The following is a 25,771-nucleotide window of genomic DNA, read 5'->3' as shown; positions in this document are numbered from 1 at the left end:
GTTGGGTGGCACACTATGGGAATCATAGAAGTTTAGTTTAGGTGTTTAAGCCACACCATTAATTGCACTGACCATGCCCCTTAGAGACAAGCCACTTTTTTTCACCCCACTTAAAGCCCTGATCAAGCTCAAAAGCTCCTGTGCACTGTGAAAAGCAAAACTGAGTCACTCGTTAAAATCGAAACTAGACCAGTATCAAGTAGCCTGTCTGAGGCAGCGTTGGGCTGAATAGCCAGATCCTTAGCCTGCAGCTCGGTAACCTGAGACATAACCTTCAAGGGAATGTTACCCTCGAAGGTAACCGAGACCTAACTGGGAGCTGAGAAACATCATGGAAATGTTCAGATTAAATTCATCACCTGAGAAACCCCAAGACGAGCATCTGTGCTCCAAACACCAGCAGAGGCTGGCCCTGTAGCCCCCCGGGCTGGGCTGCGCGAAGACCGTGGACCTGGGCGGGCACGACATGGAGAGCTTCCTGCGGCAGTACGGGGCGGCCCGGGACTGCTACCGGCTTGCCTCCTACAAGATCCTCAAGGAGATGGTGCTGCTGCAGCGGCTGAGGCCCCCCAACGTGCTGCAGGTAACGGGGGCTCCCGGGCAAGCAGCGAGTGTGTGCGGTGCATGGCTGGACAGACCGGTGAGCTCTCTAGCCACGGTAGATAGAGAGCGCAACGTGCCAACATTGGGAAAGCCTCCTTCAAGCTGCAGCTCGAGGCAGGGGAACCGCGGGACATCCAACTCTAGATTTATAAAGCGGCCCAACGAAAAGCGTCAGTGACCGCCAGCCAACAGTCAACAAACCAGCAAGGACTCTCATGCACCTCTTTACTTTTTCCTTTGTCCTGGCCGCCATTTTGCTGCTGTTCCCGGCCTCTTTTCTCTGGACCCTGACCTGCCATCTTGTCCATTCCCTCATTTCCCCCTTGACGATCCTCAAATGTTTCTTCCCTTTTCTGTTCTGCCTTTTCTCCATACCCTGGTATCCTTCCCACCCTCCCTTGGTGCTGTGACTGCGTCCCCCCTCCGACTCCACTTAATGAAACTCTGCTTTCCTGTTTTTTTTGGGGGGTCTTGACCTGAGAAAATCTACTATGTGTGTATATGTATGTGTGTATATGTATGTATGTATGTATGTATGTATATATATATATATATATAATATAACTCTAATCACTAGTATATGCGTAGACCTTTGTACTCTCTACCATTCCTATGTGACTCTTAGAGTATATCCATTTGTATCTCCTCCTTATGTGACTTGATTTTTTTTTTTTTTTGTATCTTTTATGCAACGCATGTAATCCTAAATCCTTATTTTTTGCAACTGGTTCTTATGTAAAGCGCTCTGGCACCGTCAGGTAAAGTTTGCGCTATATAAAATTGTATTAAATAAAAAAAAATAAAAAAAATAAGTAAAGGTTAATTTGGAACAGCTTGGCTTTTGTTGTAGTCGTTAATGTTATTAATGCACAATGTAAAAGAAGCTTACAGCTGTGAGCATGTGAAGAATGGGCGAAGACTTCAAGATGCATAGAGTACATGATGCACAGCGTGCTCTTTCAGCCGGTGCAAGAGTCCAGCGCTCTTGATGCACGCCCAATCACTGCAACAATACCTCAGCAATGTACTCACAGCCTGTTCTGTTTGCGGAAAACCCACACTAGAGTCTCCATCCTGGCACGAGGTTTCTGGAACGCAAACTATTGTTGGCACAACAGTGTACCTAAGAAAGCAAACACACAGTCAGACGTCAGAAAGCCAGCAGCTCAGCAGCACGCTGGGCCAGCGATCCCTGCAATGGAGACATGGGAAAATTAGATTTTATTCTAAGAAGTGTAATGGCTGCCTAAGGATTCCACAGCACAACATATTGTGGGGCTTGCTATCAGGGCACAAGTCCTAAATAAAAAAGTGGGGGGACTCACCTAGTTAGGCAGTTTGCAAGTGACATCACGGCACGTGACATCACAGGAATTGACATCACCAGAAGTGAAATCACAAGCCAGGACTTTACACATAGTGGCATCACAAGAAGTGGCATCAGATCTTAAGCCCTCACACATATGTTTATCTGGTCTATCATGTGTACGTTTGAGCGCATAGCAAGGATAATAGCACAGTGAGCTATGGAAGATGATATGTGATTTATACACATTGTAATCCCGCATGTATCCCGACTTGTGCCCTACTTGCTATCCGCCATATTTTAAAGGTACAGGCACAGCAGGAAGCCTGCCCATAATCCCCTCTTATTTCTACTGGCCCTAGAACCGCGGACTGCAGAAATTAGACAAAATAAACAACCCAAGGGCATAGATATGGGATTAAGCAACCCTCCCACCCTCCAAGCACTCCTGTACACTTGATAACATTCTGCGGACACTAAAACATGTGAATACCTCCTTACCTAGTCTTACCGCTCTTAGCACTCTTCCTTCCCAGGCTAGCCTGCAAATTGAGAAGCAAGCAAAGTCCTATCAATGTTTACGCTTACTGGTAGGCATGTCGATGAAGCGCTTGGGTTCTAAGGAAACGGTCACACCTTAAATATCTAAGAGGACTTATCAACAGAGGTCTAGACAGCTGCTAAAGGGCCAAACAGACCAGGACTCCGTTAGATGGTCTGCACTTCAGCTCTCACTCTGGGACAAGCACCAGAGACAACAATGGTAGTAGCACTACATTACACTTGCGTATTATGTATACTCCTCCTACGGATACCAATTGTCGTTCTTAAAAATATAACGTCTAGAATAAAGCACTTTGTGTGGGCCGGGAGGAAAAACTCCTTCACCCTTCAAAATTTCATGTCCTATGACTGCAGAGGGCTTAAGACTCCCAGACATGAAATTATACCTTTTAGCTCATCAACTGTTTCAGTTGAATCACTTCATGCGAGACAGAAAATAACCTCCGGAACTGGTCTCTATCAAAAGGTAGTACCATGGTCATGTGTCCGGTCTTAACTTTTTGTACAATAAAAGGCCTTCCGCTTAACCCTTGCCTCCCATGACACGAGCAATGGTAAATGCAAACATCTCATACCCAACAAAAAACATACAAATATCTACACAGTGAGGCACCACTGAGGAATAATGCAGGGCTAATGATCGGAGGTAAGCTGGTATATTCGCATGTATGGGCTGTGAAAGGAATACACACGTTTGACGATGTACTGAGGGAGGGGTAAATCAAATCCTTTTAGGATTGGATCCTTGTTAGAAATGGGTTTCTGGTTGGCTAGTGTATGCACCTAAGCCAGGCAGAAACCACCACTCTAGTCAGGAAAATTAAGTTACACACCGAAGATAACCTGTGCTCCCCCTCTGGTAGCTTGGAACGGAGTATGCAGACGTATCAAAGGCAACGCATAAAGCATATGTGTAACACACTCACATAGAAGCACAATGAACACACCACACATGAGACTCCACACAGGATTATATAAAATATATATGGTATATTATACATAACACAAGATCAAAACAACTTGAATCATAAATACTGTGCATATTATGCAAATAATGAGGTAGTAATTGTTATCCTGACAATGCAAGAATCAATAACTACATACAATGTTGCACGTCAAGCACTGATGTTATAGTTAGGTTAGAGGAAATACACATAAATGACCAGGTATTACCATAAGTACATGGGCCACTAAATAACACCATAAGTATAGGGTGCAGCGCACCGGCTCTCCTATTATACCTTATACAGGCATCCCCATAGTGATCACATACTAGACATATTACGGTAAGTTCCAGTTTCCAAAGGCAACAAGTTCCGGAACAGGGGCCTCAGTTGAGGGCTCATCCAGTCATGCACAATCCACTAACCGGTACCCCCAGCCCCCACTAGAGGAGGAAGGGGCACCCACACACCAGAGAGGGTAACAGGGAGACCTCAGTGGGTCCCGCGCAGTCAGAAAAGGCAAAAGCAGCTACCCACGAGCGTGTAGTGCAGCTGCTAAAACCACAGTGCAGCTTCCTTAGTGACTACATAGCCGCCCAATCTCAAGGACAGCTCAGGTCCAGTTAGTGAGCATGCCAAACTTGTGCAAGCACAGCCTGTTCTTCCAGACCCCTTCGGCCGGCGCTTGAGTAAAACAAAAGTGGAGGCGTCCAGCTGTGAGGACAGCAGGACAGGCTCTAAAATCACATGGGCTGATCCTCAGTAAGCAATACCTGCGGGGAGACAGCAACGAGGTGTCCACGTGGTGGCTGGAGGAGTCTCTTCAACAGAAGACAAATGGCAGCGGGTCTTGGAAGCAGGACCCGTGTTTTTAAGCTTGATGCAGCTTGTATCCTAAACCAGGTGGGCAGGGCACACGAGAGCGCCGTAATCCCTGTTAGCCAGGTAACGTATCCCAACAGTGGGGAGCCAGTTGACACGTGCCCACACTGCCTGTGTGGCGTGTTTTGAAAAGAGGACACTCCGCTCTCACTGCCGGGATGTATGGGGCACAAACATAGCGAATCACTCAACACGCACTCCTCTTAAAAAGGGCAGTAGCACTACCTTGTGGATATGGGGCAGCGCTCGCCACACGCTGAGGGAAAACAGTTCTATGCACGGACCCACGAGTCCCACGGCCAGTTTCAGGTTGCTCACTCAAATCCACACCATTTGTTGTAGGCTTTATCTGGATGGAATCTTCAGAGATCCCAACTGAACAGGGAGGGGGTAAAGCCCACCCGTCCCTGGAGAGCACATGTGAAGCAGCAGGCAGGAAAGCCAGCACACAAAGTTAGTTATAGCAGAGTGGAAGTCCCTCTAGCAGCTTCAACAGGCAGCTGGTAAGCACAACAAAGTAGTCCAAGATGCAGTTTCTCCAGGCAGCACAGCAGTCCTCTGGCAATGTGTAGTTTTTAGAGCCAGCCGCGTCTGGTTACAAGTCCACGCACTATCTAAAATCATGGGGTCAGCGCCCCTTGTACTTGTACTCAAAAATGTATTTGTTCAAGGGGTGACTTCAAAAGGAACACTTTCAAGTGCCACCAATCCCTTTCAACCCAGTCTTTGATCCAGACGTCAGTAGGGGGTAAATCAGCCCTTTGTGTGAGTTGAGGACAGGACACAACCTATACAAATGTAAAGTGTGAAATACCTCTCACAGCACAGGAAGACCATTAGTATGCAGATAAATACAGATGTAACGCCCTGTCACACCCAGCCCTTCCTGTTCTGTGGCTGTCAGGAAAGTATGCACCAATTGTAGCTGTCACCCAGGCCTAGATGTGAATTGGAGTTGGGCTGCAAAGCACAAAAGTCATAAGCACCGAGAAATTCATTGAGGGGGATTTAGTCCACAATAAATATAGGGGAACGGCCCCAGGGAAAGCGACGGAGACGAGTGCTCAAACGTTGGACTTCCATCAGGACAACGCCGGGGAGATCCCGGAGGCCTAGGGACCAGAAAACTACCATATCAGAGTCGGATGATGACACAGCTCTGGAATGCACGTCGAGAACCTCTCAGAGATCAAGTGGCCATGGAGATTCTGATCAGTCGGAGAGGCACGAGTCCCTGGCTCTGGACAATGCACACCCTCTTTTGGAGATAATTCAACAGCTGGAGGCTTAGGCCCAGGCCCTCTGGTCTAGGACTCTCAACCAAGGCAGGAGAGATGAGTTTGGGCCAGACGCACTCCTTAGAGACGCTGTACGATTTCCGAGGCTTAGAGGACATTTGAAACTGTTGCCACGAGAGAGGGAAATATACAGTGGGTTGTCATTTTTGTTTTGTACTATAGTTGAGTGAGTAGGGAAAGGGGGAGGGCTACAGCCCATTGTTGTCACGTTGACGAAATTGGGGGTGGTGGGGGTACCTGCAGAGAGTGTTGAGGGGGACACAATGGACACTACTAAATGTTCTGGATTATGTGTTTTGGTAGAGGGGAGGGCATTTCTGTTCGGATAATTTGCATGGATACTGAGATGAACTGGCATTGCTTGGGTGGTGTTGAGGGACTCAGATGGGCGCAGGAAACTTTAGTTTTTCGTACTCAATGGCTATTGATGGGTACACAGTGATGACGTGGAACGTCAACGAACTAGGGAACAACATTTAAAGAGGATTAGTTTTGAACCATCTTAAAAGGCTTAAACCTGGTATCATACTACTACAGGAAAACTAATCTCATGGGGCCACATTGCTCTTTCCTGAGGTACAAATAACTCAATACGTTGAGGTGGTCGAGCTCCCCTGCCATCCCCCCGATGAGAGGGGACAGGCTTGATGAGGATATCACTCTGGCGGAGGTCACAGAGGCCATTGGTCGATTAAAAGCAGGGAAAACCCCAGGCCCTAATGGCCTCCCAGGGGAATTTTTTAAAACATACAGTGCCCTGCTGGCCCCACATTTACGTAAGATGTTTATGGCCTCTAAAGAGGATGGGATACTCTGGGCAGATCTTAGACTGGCAACGGTGGTGGTGATTCCCAAAGAGGGGAAATCGTCCTATCGTCCCATTTCACTATTAAATATAGAAACTAAGATCCTGGCCACTATCCTGGCGACACGTCTCATATCCATTATCACCTCCTTGATACATGAAGATCAGACTGCCTTCATGCCGAAATGAGCCACACGTTACAATCTACGATGAGTAGCCAATTGGATGGACGTGGTCAGAGACCGAGAGGAGGCTCATCTGCTACTCTTCCTGGTTGCGGAGAAAGCATTTGACACCATCCATTGGCCCTTTATGAGACGCACTTTAGAGAAATTTGGATTTGGCCTGGGATTCCGGGAATGGGTAGCCTTGTTATACAAGACGCCTGAGGCCAGGGTTAGGGTCAATGGAACTCTTTCTGAGACCTGGCCGATCCGGCGGGGGACTAGGCAGGGATGCCCGCTCTCCCCCTACTGTTTGCCCTTATCGTGGATGACTCCCGACAGATAGCTGAAGAACGCATATCTTTATATGCAGATTATATTTTACTGTGACAAACCAGACAGAGACGCTCCCTCAAATCCTATGAATCGTTTAAGATTATGGGCGCCATGCAGGATATAGGATCAATTGGACTAAGTCTACCCTTTTTGGGACTACCAGATATTGGGTCATACTATAGAGCAGCCCACCTTATTGTAATCAATTAATAGATCCATGCATCTGGAGATCACCCAAAATATAGGCTTGAAAGGCTGCAGTTTAGAGATCATACCCATCTTCACTATATTTATGGAGGTATGGGATGTAGTAGATTGCTCCAAGTGACCCAGAGGACGCTGGAGGCATGGAAGAGCGCTGAGCGACAAAAGAAGTGGGACCAAAAATGCACCAGAGAAACCCCACTGTGGGAGGGGACTGGGCTTAAAGAAATTGGAAAGTTGAGTGGCTTTAGGCAGTGGGACCTAATAGGTATTTTTAAAATAGGAGATGCCCTGGAACATGGTGTGCTGGCCTCTTTCAACACGCTGCAAGCTAGATGTCAACTTCACGACAACCAGTCATATGCATACCTCCGTTTGTAACATGTATGGGGGGGGCGGAGGTGTTGGATGGGGCGTCACTACCGGAATACGGGTTCCCCAGCGGTATACAGCGCCAGGACACCGGCTGGCAACAGTGCGCTTTACAAGTATACACTTTACATTACATTACATTAGAAGATCGCCTCCTCTAGGAGGAAATCCCGGCTAAAGCAGTTTCATTTACCTACATAACCTTACTTAATAACATGCCCGATAGACTAGGTCCACTTTGAGCAAAATGGTAAAAGATCACTAGTGCACTGGAGGATATAGATTGGGAGGCCGCTCTCATGAATCCACGTGAAGTGGCAATTAAATTGAGGTTACGTCTCATCCAGTACAAAATACTACATCACACTTATTTTGATAGAGCCAAATTGCATAAAATAGGGAGAGCCGAGAGCCCGGAGTGTCTTCGATGCCACACTGAACGAAGGACGTTCATACATACCCTTTGGGAGTGTAATGAGATACAGGCATATTGGGGAACTATTTTGGGGGAGCTCAATTTCATATTGGAAGTCCAAATAGAACTGGAGCCACGGTTTCTCCTTTTGGGAATTCCGACAGAGGTACACATCCCAAGGCGCAAACTTGTGCTACTTAACCTGGGGTTGGTAGTGGCCAAACGGGATGTAGATAAATACTGGGAGGCCCGCAAACACCTACTGTTAACAAATGGAGGGCAAGTCTTTACTTGTATATGGTTGCAGAACTGGTGATGTACAAAGCACGGGGCTGTCCCAAGAAGTTCTGGAAAATATGGGCCCCATGGTTAAAATATTACGGATTGGCGGTGGAGGGAGAAGCGAAGGGTGGGAGTCCGTCGCCCAAACGGCCAGGGGATGAGCCTTCAAATATGTACTGTTTGTTCCAAATATGTGTAACCATGAGAACTGTAACAGTGCTTTTGATTTTTTCTTTGCGCCCAGGCCGCTCAAGCCCATTTGTAGACTCAATCGCAATAGATATTTTGTTTTAAAATTGCCCTACATGGCAAATGTGGAATGCTATGCAATGTGTATTGTGTATCCATGCTTTGTTTAATGTTTTGTTTTATTTAATAAACGAAATAAAAATATTTATAAAAATAAATAAATATTATATAGGGGGATTGAACTCACAGAAGTGACCTTGTACACATTTTATTGTCCTTCCCTGAATGAATTACTGAACTAAAGCCGGACAAGTACTGAGGAAAACAAGTAGTTGATCCTTCCCCACCTAAATGAAGTTGACCTCTTTTACACGATACAATTTATGTGGAACATACAACCTCACAATGGTGCTTCTGGACGGCAACTGCACTATTCATGGGGAAAATGTGCAACTTATGGCACAGGAAGTCTGAAAATATACCTATGGTGACTGAATGGACTACTGAACTATTTCTCTTGGCTACGAACTATATACAAAGAGACCATATGGGGTCTATATTGGCGATATTATGAAGCTCTTTCTCAGTGAATTTGGAATACAAATATGACTTCTATGTACCCACTGAATGCCATCTAGATGGTTACAACTGGGAAAGTAAGACCTGAACACACAATTATACTAGCACACCATCATTGTACCAGCCTGTATAACCGATACACAATATAGGAACAAATCCTTCAAGAGAGAATCCCAAAGGCATTATTATTTTGTATAATCTACCTTCTACTTCAATACACACAACTGTATAGTTCATGTTCATTTACTGTTATGTCATTCCTTTTCTCATACGTCAAATTGAATGTTTGGTACAATGAGAATGAAGAGACGTATCTGGCAAGAAGTATAGGGTAACGTGTACAATATGTAGTATCATTTTGTATTTACAATTAGCTGTCAAGCATACACTTTATTATCGGATACTGGAAAAGTCATTGATTTAAGTGATGTAATGTACAAAGTCCTTCACACCCCATTGAATCCACAAGGAAAATTAGAATAATTGTTTAAAAATTCCTTAGAGTATCCTGGCAGCGTGATAATGCTATACACCTCTGTAGAGCTCAGGTCTAGTTTAGAGGACGGAAGAGTTACGCACAATAATTTCAGGGAGATCAGGAATGCAGGTACTCCACGCAGAAAAATCCTACCCATTGGTGAGAAGCACCAAAGGTGCCAAAGCAATAAAGCACGCCCTCTTCCAATGCTAACATTATAGTGCAAGTGAATCGCCCCTTGTCAGACCCACGGTCACCCCAAACAGCACATCCTGATCATCAATGGCCCAAAATGCAATGAGACAGGATATCTTCCAGGAGACGAGCATCCAAAGAACACAAACTCCTATTTCTATACTAATTCCTATTGCAGTCTAACAAGAGAATGTAATTTAAAGCATGAAAAATCCAAATACAACTCAAAATTCAAACTTTAGCATCCTCAATTTAAGAAGCAACTATTAAGAAAACAACTGCATTCATGACAACCAAACCTATCCATATTCAGTTCAAACACAGTGAGACATTTCAGCAACATAATAAAGATCATCCATCAAACCCTCCAAGAAGATTAGGTGGTCTATTATAAAACAAATTACAGCAAAAGGACTGCTAGTAAAGACAAGAGCATATCAAATATTTACATAACTATCACAAGTCAACTAGAAACTGTCACCATATGAAAATACAATTCAGAAAATTCCCTAGTCACAACAAATTATCACCATCTAAATGGGAGCAATCAAAGAAACCAAAATCAGTACTGAACCAATGAAGGGAATTTTCCAACATGTTTCCAACCACAGAAAGCATATGCAACAAACCAACATTTCTATCCAATGGAGAGCACAGCACCCCATTGAAAATCCTCACCCAGCAGGCAATTCTTCCATCAGAGATGATCTCTGCTCAGAGGGTAAGTGTCCACTCTCAGCAGGAAGCATCTCTACCAAACACGTTTTTGCCATGCAAAAAGAATCATCCAATTCTCAACAGCAAGCATCTGCACACACACCTAGCAATGGGGTTTCCATCAAACTAAAAGTATTCTCACCCAAGAAAGAGCATACGTACACCCAAATGAAAGCACCTGAATCAACAGATCACTCAACTTAGCCGAGAGCATCCCCGCCCACAGAAACTGTCCCTACTCAATAGAAATCACTGCAACCAATAAATGATTGTTCAAACCAATAGAAAGTACTCCCACCTATCAGAAAGTTCTCCATCCAGAAGAGAGCATAGCCAAATGAAAGAACATAGCATCCACCAGAAAGACAGCTGTTCATTCGAATAGAAGGTATTCCCCTGTTGATTAGAAAGCAACTACACTTAACAGCAAGCACCTCACCCAACAAAAAAACACTCACTGTCCAACAGGAAAAAAAGAAGAAGAAAAAAAACACCATCCAGCTCCAGGATACAATCAAGAGTACAGAGATGTTTCCATCATCCATATGCACATGAAGAGACATCCTGTGTTTCCTGCCAAAACTGTATTTTAAAGGAGGAGCCAAGCAAGAGAAGTCTCCATCAGCACAGGAAGTGACATCACTGGATTTCCCATCACCCAACCGCACAGGAAGTGGCATCACTCCTCCCCCCCCCCTTCCCAGGACCTAATTAATGGCTAATACAGCATGGACGAGTAGCTGCCACACCAAAGGCAAGTCAGTCCACGCCTTGACCATGCACAGCACCAGAGATCCTGGCCCTCTACCCTCCAGCCACTACCATGCTGCAATCCTCTGTGCCATTAACCACTGCTGCTGCTCCACATGCTGCTGCCTTGCCGCACCACACAACACAGAGGAAACATTGTCCTGTGCTTTCTGCAAGTTATAATGCTCTTAACCACACCCAACACTCACCAAACCAACAGCACACTACATCCCACTCTCTCACAGTAACATAGTCCTGCAACCACCCACACAACATTCCGCACTTACATGTATGCTCCTCAACACATGCCCACTCACGAAACATGCTACAGAGATCTGGGACCTGCTGCACGGCAATGCCTCCGACCTGCCTTTCCTAACAGCAACCTCGCTGAACCCTGCATCAGCACTCGAAATTGCCACAGCCATTGCCCCTGGCTACAAGATTACCATAAAAGATAGACTTCACAATCCCGAAGGCGAAATTACGGTCATCCACAAGACCATCAGTTGCAGCACATTTGCGAACACATCATCCTCCAACATGAAACACCGGTCGTTCAAGCTCCACGTGACGGTCAACTTCACCCTAAGTGGCACTCTCATCAACAGTGTACCACAATGAAGCCGCTCCCAGTGGGGTGTCGCTAGTCCTAGTGCAGTTTTAGTCTGTGAGTGCAGGCCTCTCACAAAAAGTGAAGGACTGGTCTCACACACCGCCTGTTGTCTGCAAAGGGATAAGGACCTGCATATTCCATGGCTAAATTTTGTCAAAAACACACTAGAGTCCATTGGCCAGCATACTCTTTTTAGTAATCCCTCCACGATTGCTACCAATTGTAAACCATTAGTCAGGAAACTACTGCTGGAAAATTATAACATGATCAGAGTAGGCACTGAGTCATCAAAGAGTTCAGTAGTGGCCCTTTCTTTAATTAACAACGGGGAGGGTATGGAACCCTACTTATGGCTGATTCACAATCAGCAGGATAGGTTTTTAATGTGCCGTTTTAAGCTCAATTTGTTACAAAATATATTATCTTATCCCTCTGGTTTTACTGTAACGATTGAGCAGAAGGGTGCCTGCGGCTGTGACAATAGGTCTCCGCAGGACACTCATTTTGTACTCCTTTGTTCATTTTATCAGACCCGTAGGCGTAGTTTCCTAGTCGACATTTTAAGAGAGAAAAAATTGCGTCATGCTAAAGCTGCATTACTCTTTTTACAAAGAGCAAATGATACTCGCACTTTATGTTCTGTGATAAGCTTTTTAAAAATCGCTGTCAGGCTACGGAACACACGGGATTAAGCTATGATGTACATAAAATCTGTATTCTCTCTATATGAATTTTATTAGCTATGTATCTGTTTTTTAAATTTACATATAGTTCAGTATTGTAATGTAAATGAATTTTTATAACTTGTATTTTTATGATGGTTTTTATCATCGAAATAAAGATTTATTGAACTGAACTGACTTAAGGGTAGAACCTTCCCTCTCAAATAAGAGAATGGTTTGGCAAATCAATCCACGAGTTGCGAACACTGAGGTGCTTAACTCACTACTCCCCTACTCTACCTGCACCAAGGATATCTGAAGCCTTCAACAGCATACTTGGCGTGGGCAAATTAGACACACTATCAACGCTATGAAGACCACGGTAAATAATTTGTTCTGGAATTGTGCAATATAAAACAGATGCTGCCCCTATAATATGCTTTCTACAAATGGTTGACATGCTGGAAATGTATAATTAGAATGTCGTTAATAGGCCTAACTGCTGGCCTGAATTGTAATGCATGATGTCTAATATACAACGTACCGCTGCCTCGTTATAAAAACTGGGAAAAAATGAATATACTCCTTAATCTCGAATGCAAATGCATACCAGAGGCACATTTTTACAATAATCTTGACTGGTCTTCAAGAAACATACACTCGCTAGTCCACAACTACCCAAATGGATCACAATGGCTTTGGAAGCACCTGAGACTCATGGATTCATTCTGCCCCATTGGGGTAATTCCTGCCTGCCAGCAGGTTGGTGGAGGGCAGTGAGGATCCAAAGGACCCAAACCAGCCACTTCCTGCTAGGTTTCACACATCTCTGCACCTAGCCACCCGTATGAAAACGTTCCCTACCACAGACAAAAGGCCCCATAGTTTTGCATCTAGTATGAGCACGTACCTTTTTTGCTTATATTTCTTTAATGATTTGCATTAGCAAAACAAGTACAGAGCATGCTCTCCACAGATTCTTTTCTATGTATCAACAGCAGATAGTTTTGTAAACAGTGAAATATTAGTCTCAATTCAGCCCATTTACATACTCCTTTTAATATATTTGTAAGTAAATTTATCAGCATTCTCGGTCCAAGCATACATATTTATAGACTGTTTTGAATCACAGCTAGCCAAAGCCTTCCCTACATTCCGTTGCTTTTTACCCTGTAAGATGGCGACCGTGGTGCAGGCACTGCACCTATGGGCTCCTTGACTGTGTCCACATATAAATCTCAAACATTCGGCCTGTAGCTACTCGCTCACCACTGTCCTAACCTCTCTGCAGCCCATTCCTCCAAGTATCCGTCAGCCACTGCATCTGTACAGGAAGTCTCTCTTTACCTTCTAAGTCATGGCCATTTTACTCTTATTAAACCCAAAACTTAAAGCGAAGCTTTACTCTACACCTTTTCTTATGCTGTACATTTTTCACCAAACACCACTTCAGCTGAAAGTACAGCTCCCAGCCAAGAAATTCTGTCAGTTTCTTAAGCACCTCTTCTTAAAATGGGCTATTTCTCAACATTCCAGCAACGCGTGCCAGAATTGGACTGGTTCGAATGCACCTCGAACACACCCACAATTTGTAGGGGTCAAGTTTCATGTATGCATGTAGTGAATCATTTTACTGGATAGAAGCTGGTTGTGCTCACACTCTAGTAGACATGGTTGGTCTCCCACGTCAGCTTCTTCTTCATCTCTTGGAGTCCTGATTTACAGAATGCCAAGAGAGCCCTCCCACATTAGGTCTCCAACCAGGGGAGGCGCTACCAGTAGCTCCCAGACACCTTCAGAATAGCTCCAAAGCCTGGAGTTAATTTTTAAATAAGCACAAGGTCATATTTTCTTTTTAAAGTTAAGGAAAGGGAAGGGTGTGTTTATTTTACATTATAATCACGCTGCAGATATCAGGGTCTGACAATAAGCTGTGCTCAGTAGGATTTATGACCTGGGCTGGGGGACACAGGTAAACAACTGAAGCACTGAGGTATGAAACTTTCAAATTAAAGTCCTTGTCAAAGCAGTATTGGTGCTGTGAAAAAATTATGGTTCTGAATGCTTTTAAATGGGAGAAAATAATGACTACGTTAACTCTTCCTTGTAATTCACTCCCATTTCAGTGTCGCATTTACAAACAGCAGGCCTTTTGCTGCCAGTAAACACTGTGCCATAAGTATAACTGAAAAATGCAGACTTTTTTTTAAATGAGCCAAATTTAAAGTGCCCAAAAATGTTCCATATTATGAATATTTTTGCAGAACTTTTTTCTACACTTTAAGTTTCTCCCATTTAAAACAAATTGTATGTTTGTGTTATACACGTAACGGTGCCACATATGAAGAAAGGTATGTTCTATGCTGCAAGTACATATGACACAGGCTCTCAGTCACCTATACATATATATTCCATTCATACGCACAGATGTTTACACATCCCCAAAGACCACACTCTCACTGACACACATAGCAGCCTTGTCATAGTGCCCCAAGTCAAAGTATTTTGTTCAAACCATGGTATCTGGCTCTGTGGACACCAGGCTTAAAGTCAATGAAGCTGGGCATAGGGGTGTCTGGCAACAATGTACAAGTTGTTTAGGCTTCAGTAGCTCACAATAATTTTCACTGATCAGAAGAAGCTCTCACTACAACAAATGTAGGAGACCCCTGGATTAGAGATGGTAAACTTTTGTTGATATGGTGCTTCTTGCCAATGGAGAGCGCCTGGATACCCTCACAGTTGATAAGCTGCACTATACAAATCCGAGTTTCATTTTATTTCGTGACCGTTTGGGAGCCCCATCTAGGCTGCCAGTAATGCAAAGTACAGAACAAACTTTACATTTCCTGACTTTTGGTCGGAATCAGCAAATTATATAAAATTGTTTCCAACATGTCACTTCTGTAGAAACTGAAGGCTACCTTTGACACCTGCTATCCCTGGTCGTGCCCTAAAAAAGTTCTAGTCATCGAAACTGAAAATCTGAAACCAGCATTACCTTTTGGCCTGCGAGTTTAATTGCTCTGATCCAGGTCAAATGGAGGGTGTGTGTAGAAGCAGCAGCAGCTTCACCTGCTTACATAACAATTATCCAACTCGGTCCATCTCACAGACAACCTGCCCACTTTTTTAACTGGATCTGAGCAGCCTTCAAGAAACCATTTTACCACATGCTGCAACCTGAAAGCTTTGGGTGGCTAGTCACCATTTTCACAAGGTTGTTGATGTTTGCAGAGAAGAACCTGTAACCTTCTCACTCCACAAAAGCTTAAGTACCAACATATCAAACTTCTAAAACAATAACTGGGAATGCTTACTGGCATTCTTTCCAATATGTATACACATAATCATTCAGATAATAACATTAAGCAAAGCACACTCTTCCTTGGAGACACTTGGAGCTGCAACAAACTCTGGCTATTTCACTAATATAACCCGGGCTCCATTTAGAGTATTTATATTTGAACGGGTCACACCACCTTAATTTCCTTGCTTCCCAATTTGCAACCATCCTGGTAAGGAGTGCGTTGCTGATTTGGCCCAAATTGCACTTTGGGTGATCCTTGGCAAAATTCATGTACTAACTACGGCCTAGGTGGAATTGGTTCAGTGTTGAGTAATAACAATCACATTTTGATATATCACGTTTGCCGCCAAAGCATATAAATACAAGCTTAAGGACATGACACTGAAATAACCACGTAAAAGCTCAAATGCCAACGTGAACATCTAAAGGCAACAAGTAGCGATGTCAAGGGCCAGTTGGCATCTGTATTGTTTCTAAAATTGGATACTTATTGTGTGAGTGCTCAACTATAACTATGGGACTCCTTTAAAAAAAATTGTGCCTCATCATAATCTCTCAAGCGTAATTTTCATATACTGCCAATCAACCGAGGTACACACTTTAGGAAAGTGGATTTCTGTTGCAGTAACCCCCCCCACACACACACACACCTTTTGCCAGACTACTGATGCATTTTGACTTGATGTGCCCTGGGTCACTGCCAATCAGGTTCCCAGGGCCTGTGTTCTTTCCCCAAAACTAACCCAATTTGCATCTCTAGCCACAGGTTAGCCCCTGGTAACTGGTACCACAGGTACCCAGAGCACTGTGACCAGGGAAGACATCTAAGGGCTGCAGCACTTATTGTGCCACCCTTAGAGGACCTGTACCTTTACACACACTGCCTTTGCAGGCTGCATGTTTTGGTGCAGAGCAAAGTGAAGAGTCGACATGGCACACATCTCTGTGTGCCAGGCCTGCAACCCACTGCCCTGGCAGAGGTCAGTCACCTCCCTAGCTGAGTGCAGTATACCAGTGGTGTACAGGTGCATGAGCCCTGTACCACTACAGTGTCTAAGTCCATTCCTAGACACTGTAAGTGCAGTGCTGCCATTAGGAGTATATGGTGCTGGGAGTTTGTCATTGCGAACTCCACAGCATCATAATAGCTACACTGATAACCGAGTAGTTTGGTATCAAACTTCTCAGCACATTAAACCCACACTGATGCCAGTGTGGGAATTAATTAATAAATACATACATGAGGCATCTTAGAGATGCCCCCTGAAAACTAACCTACCACTAGTGTCCAGGCTGAGTGGCAGCTTTCTGCTGCCACCACCAGACATGTTTCTGGACCCCTGGGTCGAGAGCCTGCTGCTCTCTGGGGCATGAAACAATGCACATCCTGGGACGAGGTGCCAAGCCTCCTCCCCCAAAATGGGTAGGGTACACGAAGGGGAAGCTTCAAAGGCTTGCCACCATTGTGAGCTTCCCAGGCCACTTGCTGCTCTCAGCAACTGGTCCCTACTGGTTCTGACCCCCACTTAGGGCGGGAGAACTGGCGGGAAAAACAAGTGAGGAAGAGATGTGTGCCCACCTATGCCAACTCCACCCCTCAGGTGGGGGAGGTGAGGTGAAGCACAACTCTCAGTCCCTTCCATCTTGCAGATGGGACAGGCTCATGCCCTCTCCCACTGGAGAGTGGCATAATAGGGGTTGTACCCACCCCAGGGAAGGGATCGATTGGTGCCTATCTTTTACCTACCTGTAACGCCCCTAAATCTAGTATTTAGGGGGACCCCTGAAACTTGCTTCCTCAGGGGGAGGAGAAGAAAGAAGAAGAAAGAAGAAGAAAGAAGAAGAAAGAAGAAGAAAGAAGAAGAAAGAAAGAGGATTGAGCTTTCGTGCAGCAGCTAACAAGAGGAAGACACCCACTGACTTGGCCCCTGCCCTACAGGCCTGTCTCCACCTCGAACCTGCTCCTGTGAAATCCTGGTGTGTCATGCAGCCAGCAACCTCAAAAACCCCGGAGGACCTGCCTGCCTTCAAACCCAAAGACTTTGTCTCCCGTGCACACCGGATTTGTTCAGCTGCAACCTCTGGCCCTGGCCGTAAACCGCAAATCCGCCCCACTCTGCACCCACCGTCCACGGCCCGAGCTCAAGTGGGCAAAACCACGAGGAGGTCACCCCGGCAATCCTGACCCGAGATCCGGCAACCCCTGACCTGCCTCAAGCCTCCAGCTGACACCTGCAGCCTAAATCCAGAAGGTCCCCCCCAACCGCGACCAGGAACTGGTAAGAAGATCAGACCCCAAAAGACACCCCTGCACCCGATGTCCCACAGCCTTGGGTGCCAAAACAGACGGCGCCTAACCGACCCCTACCTTCCCAATTTACCTCTCGAAGTGGTGGTTGCACCCAAAAGACCTTCGTCGGCAAGCCTGCATTGCCTTTGCAAACCGGAGGCTCCCCATTGCAAACAGGGCGCCCGATGTCGAAACAGCACTCTGCACCCCTCCGCCCTAGTGCCGCTCAGGGTGCACCTTTGGTGCTACTTTGTTCCCCATTTGCCCTGAGCTAAAGTCCAGGAGCCTTGCTCCCACAACCAGGTGGCCAGCTAGTCAGAAGGCCTCATATCGCCCAGTGGATAACATTGGGCTTCAGCACTCTGCACCCCGCCTCCCTAGTGCTGCTGAGGGTGTAACAAGAGTGCATCCTTGACCCTGGGGGACCCCTGAGTCTACTCCCAGAACCTCAACTCCTACTACCAAATACTTACCTTTAAACCGATAACACTATTTTCCTTCATAGGATAACATTGACTGTTTTTCTTGGAAAAGTTTCCAAGTGTGGAGCTTGAAAACCTAAAGAAATTCTTTAAAATTGTACTAACAAAAACAATTTAACTTACCTGTTTAGAGGAAATGTCCCAGAGTAACATCCAGGTATACTACTCTGAGTATGAAAAGTAATCTCAAAAGTAACTTACCTGTAATTTTACGGAAAAACCTATTCAAGTCTATGTACTGTCTTTACAAAGTATTGCATTTCTCTGAAACAATACTGTAAGTCAAAACAAAGGGCATATACAATTACAATCCAAACTGTATTACAACTGTATATTTACTGCAAAGTACTTATCACTTACCTGTGCCAGGCTTGCTTGGTTCTAGTAAATAAAATAACTAAAAGAATATTTTTATACAAAAACAATTGGTCTGAAGTTCAGTCTTGGAGTGTGTAAATTCATTTGCTGACTGAGTGTGTACAACAAATGCTTAACACTGTCCTCTGATACTGCCTTACTGCTCAACCACACTACCACAAATAGAGAGTGAGGTGCTATCTAACTATACCTCTGCCTACCTTTGGGGCTCCACTGGACTCGGTGCACATTATACCTCACTTTGGTATAGTATATACAGAGCCAGGTTCCTACACACGTTTTACTTCAAGGGTGATTATTACACTAGACTGTCCATCTCCTTGATTATCCATAACAACAAGAGCTCCAGGTTAGAAATATTGTTTCTGCCAGGAATAAACCCCATCAGATCTTCGTTAACAAGTCTTTGTATCATATTAGCTAGCCTTTCCGCAAGCACTTAAATCAGGGTTTTCATACCCATACAGATTAGACCAGGCACCTTTTGGCATAGTCTCCCCTGCCGTTTTGCTTCTGACCTCCTGTTTGTCACTGTGTGCTGAACTTTGTTTTTGCTGGTTTTAGCACTCTGGACAATGTACCACTGCTGACCAGTGATAAAGTGCATGTGATCTGGGTCTAAAATGCAATGGCATTTGGGTTCACATGACTAGCATATTTTACTTACTAATATCCCTAGTACAGGGCACGACATGTACCCAGGGCCTGTAAATCAACTGCTACTAGTGGGCCTGCAGCACTGATTGTGCCACCCACGAGTAGCCCTTCAAACATGTCTCAGGTCTGCCACTGCAGAGCCTGCGTCTGCAGTTTTAAACCGCTATGTTGACCAAGCAAGTTCACCTACATGCCAGGCCCAACCCTTCCCTTTTATTACATGTAAGGCACCCCTAAGTTAGGCCCGAGGTAGCCTCCTGGGCAGGGTGCAATGTATTTAAAAGGTAGGACATGTACCTATGAGGTTTACATGTCCTGGTATTGAAAAACTGCTAAATTCGGTTTTCACTACTGCAGGGATTATATCTCCCATATGTTATCATTGAAGCTGCCTTGTAACACTTTACAAGTGTATCTTCCAATTGGGAGTGAATAGAAAACTTGAGTTTGGTGTCTCCGGACTCATAATTTAAAAACACATCTTTTAGTGAAGTTGGTTTTTAAATTGCAGGTCTGAAAATGCCACTTTTAGAAAGTTGTCATTTTCTTACTTCAACCATTCTGTGCCTCTGCCTTCACCTAGAATACATGTCTGGGGTGGGTGACAGCTGGGTTTTGTGAATTCACAATAGACAGTCACACAAATAGGTAGTGGAGGTGTGTCCTGCATATCCTGATGAGCTGATGAACCTTTCCGAGCAAGAGTGGTGGGAAGAGCAGACACTTGCACCTGAATAGGGCTGTGCCTGTCCAAAAATCAAAGAGTTTGCATACCCCCCTCTAGTGTGTCTGGAGGCAGGGGCAGGGTCTTGTGCACTACAAAGACTTTTCTTTGAAGTCTCCCTACTTCAAAGGCTGAAATGGGTATAAGTCCTGGACCTCTGACACCATATACTCAGAACATTTCTGGAGTAAGGACATTCTGCCAGGAAGAAGAGCTGTTGTGCTGCCAGGACGGACTGCCACTTGGCTGCCTAGGCCTTCTGCATACTGCTTCTATCCTGGGATTGACAGGACTTAACTTTGTTTTCTGTATCCTACTTTCTAAAGTTTCTCTAAGGGCATGAGTTGAGCTGGACTACTATTTGAAGTCTCAGGGTAATCAAATACTTCACCTGCAGCACCAGGGCTCCTCTGCTGACAGCCCTACTCTGCCAAGTGGTGCAAAATCCAGTTCCATGGCCCTTGAAGTGAGTTTCTGTGCTAAAATGAAGAAAAACAGCACCTTGACTTCGAGCACCACTTTGTAACCCGCGCAGCTGCCTGCACCTAAGCAGTGGTCCCCGCTCAATACAACGACTTTGACTTACCACACAAGCTCCGACGCAGCACCTCCGAAGAGTCGCCACCATGTAAATCTTGAGGACCACGTCACCGAAGTCTGTGACACCCAACTCTGACTCAGCTGCAGCACCTGTGGCCCCATGGAGTGACAACGACTCCGCAAAGTCGACACCTCGCAGCTTCACCCTCGAAGCCTCATCAACACAGGCATTGGAACCAACGGCTTGCCGCAACATCACCTTCCCTGTGCCTCGCATCACCTTCAGGTGTCAGCAGCTCAACAATTCTGTACCACCTCCAGGAAGCGATGCCTCGCTAGCTTCAGTGACGCTTCACTAGCTTCAGTGATGCCTCACCTCCATTTTGCAACACACTGTCCCTGAGCGCAGATGCATCACAGTCAGGAACAGACGCCGCAAATTCCTCAGCAATACCTCACATTCCCGGCACCTTGCATCGTCTTTGATTCTCAACATCTTCAATATACTGTACTGGGTTCTGGACAACTCGGTAACCGGCCCTTGATCGATTGATGTCAGCCTGAACTTGTGGGTTCGCCCTAGTCAAGCACATCGAGATAGGCCTGGAGCTATTGTGTTTCTAAGCACGATTATTGCATTTAATGTTGAAAAATTCATATATTGACTTCTGTATTTTGGATTTTTGTTGTTTTGGTCTTGTTTTACTCAAATATTGGCAATTTTCCTGGTGTGGAGTACTTTTGTGTTGTTTTCAATGTGTTACTGTGTGTGTGAGCACAAATTCTTTAGTTTAGCCTGGCTGCTCTGAGCCAAGCTACCAGAGGGTGAGCACAGGTAAACTTAGTGTGTGCTACACTTACCCTGACTAGAGTGTGGGTCCCTACTTGGACAGGATGCAAACCACTGCCACCTAAGGACCCCAAATCTAACAATATGCATATGCATGAAAGAAAGAGGCCTGTGTATACTCGATCATCCCTTGTGGTTTGGGGAGTACCACAACCCTTGCCCTTCTCAATGTCTGCAGCAGTACACCCATTATCATGGCTTGTTACACAACTGGTGTAGTCTGGGTGCCACCAAATCAGAATATTCAATATAACATTTCATAGCAACACCATTACTCCTCAGCCTCCACCCCATGTATTGCATCATCTGACCATCATGAGGAGGTCTCCGATCCCTCCAGGTACAGGTATGCGCGCTCTGCTCATGATTCTCCTCATCGCCTTGAAGCTCATTACCCAGTGCCAGTGCTTAATTTGTAAAAAGAAATAAGTGCTGGGGCCCAAAGTTTTGCTAAGAAGCCCGCAGCCGGTGCGGTTTAATGTTGGTGTGGTGAATACCAAGCCAGTGCAGTCTCAATTCCATCTCAAACCTTTTAAACGGACCAAAAGACACTCCATGTCCTTTTACCTCGCTCTTGCAGGTTCTTGCCTCTTTGTCACTTTTTTTAGTCTTTTTTTCGTCCTTCTTTCTCCCTTGCATTTTTACTCTCATGCTCTGGGTCATACTTAAATAAGTGCCAGCCTCCAAAAATGAGTGTTGGTGAGCCCCACCTGCAACCACCGGCACAAACTGAGCACTGTCCAGCGATAATAGGCAAGGAGGGGAGCTTCCTTTCAGTCTACAATTCTAACTGCAGGAGCCAATCGGTAATGCAGATTGTAATGTCCACCAATGCTTGTGATTTTCCAGTGGACAAACCTTCTGTGTATTATGATTTTCAGACCAATTCATATAGGATTATGTATGGATATTGGAGTCGTAGTTACTACTGGAGCTCACTCCATGATGTGGGCTTTGCAGACGCCTAGCAAGGCTATGGCCCTATCGTATGATCAGAAGCCAGAAACACAAGCCTCATCGCATCTCACCTTGCTTACACAGGACACCCAAACATCCAAGAGAACACATCAGACAGATCATCCCGCATACATACATTTTTACTGTAACTATTTAAAGTCCCCTCTATTATCCAGAAAGTGTGTCATGGCATTGGTTAGAAGCAGTCAAGGTTAAAAAGGGTTATTTGCTTTCTGAAGATGTTTAAATTTCATTGGCCATTGTAAGAGAGAGAAATCATTCCAACGTTTTGTAGAAAATAAATGGCCTCTAATTCGTGTTCTGTGGATCTGCTCAACTTGAAGCAAAAAAATGAAGCATAGCTCAAAACAGATCTAGTAGCCTATGTCTTGAGGCAAGAATGATGTTGAATGAAGGCAGTGCTGGAGGCACATGGTGCTTAATGACCAACAAAAATCTTTCAAATCAAGTTTTCCAACTCTAAGCCAGTGCAACTGCTGCAAATTTGGGGAGGCTGACGAAGACTGCTCCAGCCACAGAGCAAGGTGAGCAGCATTGTCCTGAATGACTTCTATCTTATAAAGAGAAAGCTTGGTAGGATCAATGAAGGACATTGCCCCAGTCTAATCAGGGTGACATAGCCAACTTCCTACCATGCTGATTAATGACAAGTAGAACCTTCTCTATTGCATGCTCGACGAAAAAAAAGACGCAACTTGACACGTATGGGTTTTGAAAGAAAATACCACTCTCTTTTCAGGTTTCAAAAAAATTATAAGTATTGATCAACATCCAGGCATGAGATGTCTATTTGTCCTCTAGCAAGGACTTTTTCCTCATAAACATATATATATATTTTTTTTTTAAAGTCCTATAATTTTAGCTTTGTAGGGCCAAATTCCAAATGGATCTGTGCCGGTAATGCGGTTGTTGGAATCTTTAAAATATGACAATATGTTTTAATTATAATTCCTTCAAGCAAGGTAGTTCTCGACCTCACAAAGCCGTGCTGGCGTAGGTAAGGGTTGGAAAACAATTTGTAGCCATAGCTGCATTTGCGAGAGTATACGTCCATTTAGGTGTTATATAAAGGCAAGGAAGGCAGCTGTCAGTGAATTTCCCCCTCTTATAAATTCTTGTTTTTTGCAATGAATAGGTTCCTTTGTTGTTGATCAAGGTACCCAAATATTTATTGACATCAACATGCTCCAGAGGCTGGTGATTTTGATACCAGTATTAGGAACGATTGTTATGAGTCGAAATTGTCATTACTTTGGTCTTTTGTTTTGCTAATTTCCAATGTATTTGCAGGGGCATATTGAAAAAGTGCATCCAGAAGTTCAACCTTGGTTAGACTGCAAAGAATCATATCTACATACAGTAGGAGTAGAGGTGGACCCAGACGAGGAGGATGACTATTTATCTCATCAAGTGACTGTTATGACTGCTAGAAAAAAGGTTAAAGAGAAACGGTGCTGGGACACAACCCTGCTTGAGGCCTTGATGAGGCTATATTTTCATTGAGCCGCGAGTTATGTTGCATACTTTTTATTCAAATCCGAGTGTTGGTATAAAGTTGTATCCCTCTCAAAAGGGATGGAAGGATGTCCCATTTGGCAAGTTTTTACCATAATTTCCAATGATCAACACGATCAAAAGCAGACTTAAAATAAACAAAACATAGATGAAGGGTTTGCTTTATTTTTTTCAGTTTGTCAATTGTGAGCATCAAAGTTATGTTATGTTATGTTATGTTAATTACTTTTATACCGCGCACAGCTGCCCCAGCCAAGGGGCATCCTGGCGCCCAGAAAGGTAAACACAACATGCAAATAGCTGCCAAATCAGAAGTTTTTATTAAAAAGTACTGTTTTAATGGTACGTCTGAACTGGAGTAGATCTTCCAGTGCTCGAATTTCCGCAGGGAGGGAGTTCCAGAGTTTTGCGGCTACCACTCGGAAGGAGCGGCCGCCAGTCCTACTCAACAGAAAACGTGGGACCACAGACAGATTCTGTCCCATCGATCTCAAGGGTCGGGAGGGAACATATGGGGTCAGAAGATTCACCAGTATGGGTGGGGCTGTACCTTTTAGAATTTTAAAAGTCAAAATATTAATTGCTGTCCCCGACGCCCTCATAAACCTGGTTTTATTTAGTGGAGTAATGTTATTTGTGTGGTACCAGGGGTTAGTTTAGCCAGTAGAGCGGATGCAAAATACTTTGCCTCCACATCCAATTCGTCCATTAGCCTGTACTTTTCAGGTTTGGACCCATCTCCACCTTTAAGAAAGATACAGAGACTGCAAAAGCACCCTTCGGTCCTCCACATTTTTGTAATTCAATTGCTGGAGTAAAATAATGCGAGTAGCCTGAGATCGGTATGGATGTCACTGCCCAGGTTTCCTGAAGTGCTACCATTTCATCCTTTTTCACGGTGAAGGTGGGTTACCTGCTATTTTTGATTTGACCTCTGCTATATTCCATAAACACATTTTTAATGGCTCCTATAGACTTATGAGTTTACTTGTTAGATGGTAAAGTGCATAGTTTTGGGCGGTTAGGCAGGGCAGGGGAAAGCCAACCCCAGTCATTAGTTCCTTTAGATTTTGCTACGTATTTTGTTCTTAAATTTTCAATTTGTTCAGGGTCAGATTGTGTTGGCGTTTTATCAAGTGCTCTTCTGAGAATTGGGTAAACCTGAGGTTTGACACTTGATGGCGTAACAGTTGATACTTTTACCAGTAAATGGGGATTTATATGTTGCAGATAAAGGAGGAGATATTTCCCATAAGTCAAAATGATTGGCTAGATTGCATGCCAATACTTGGATTTTTGGTCGTTGGCTGGAGGTCAGTATTTCTAGGTACTGAGATACTAATTGTTTGTTTGTTAGTTGTAGTTGCCCTTTTGTTTTTTTTTCCACAAACATCGGGTAGATGACGCCTAGGTTTTCAATTTCCACAGCCCTGTTCATTCCTTTGTTCATTGCTTTTCTTAAACTTTTTTTATGTTTAGTATATTTTTGAGAGTTTAGTGTGTTACCTTATTTCATGGCTTGATTACATGTAATAGCTGGTTTGCCCTCTGACATTTTATCTTGCGGGTGCCCGACTCCTACTGGTTTAGCATTGGATCGTAATTTACTCGAGGACTCCTTATTTGTGCCTTCAGCTTTGGCATACTGAGCGGAAATCTCTGGAGTAGGCGCAGAAGGTGTATCCG

The 25,771-nt window shown here is 44.6% G+C and overlaps 1 protein-coding gene across 2 annotated transcripts in view; it reads right to left on the bottom strand.

The window, feature by feature from the left end:
- MICAL1 (microtubule associated monooxygenase, calponin and LIM domain containing 1) overlaps nucleotides 1–25,771 on the bottom strand; it is a 360,133-nt gene that overhangs the window by 261,832 nt on the left and 72,530 nt on the right. The window contains exon 1 of one of the 2 annotated variants that reach the window (XM_078644321.1): nucleotides 1,493–1,519. The exons of the other annotated variant lie outside the window; for it this stretch is intronic. Within the exon in view, the coding sequence (XP_078500447.1) occupies nucleotides 1,493–1,504 (12 nt within the window). The 5' untranslated portion in view covers nucleotides 1,505–1,519. Of the gene's footprint in view, nucleotides 1–1,492; nucleotides 1,520–25,771 lie in introns of those variants that run through there. 2 annotated transcript variants of the gene reach the window in all.

This window comes from Lissotriton helveticus, chromosome 5_1, assembly GCF_964261635.1.
Source record: "Lissotriton helveticus chromosome 5_1, aLisHel1.1, whole genome shotgun sequence".
In the NCBI taxonomy this organism is placed as follows: domain Eukaryota; kingdom Metazoa; phylum Chordata; class Amphibia; order Caudata; family Salamandridae; genus Lissotriton; species Lissotriton helveticus.
The sequence above is the reverse complement of the archived record's forward strand: the minus strand, read 5'-3'. Positions and strand labels throughout refer to the sequence as shown.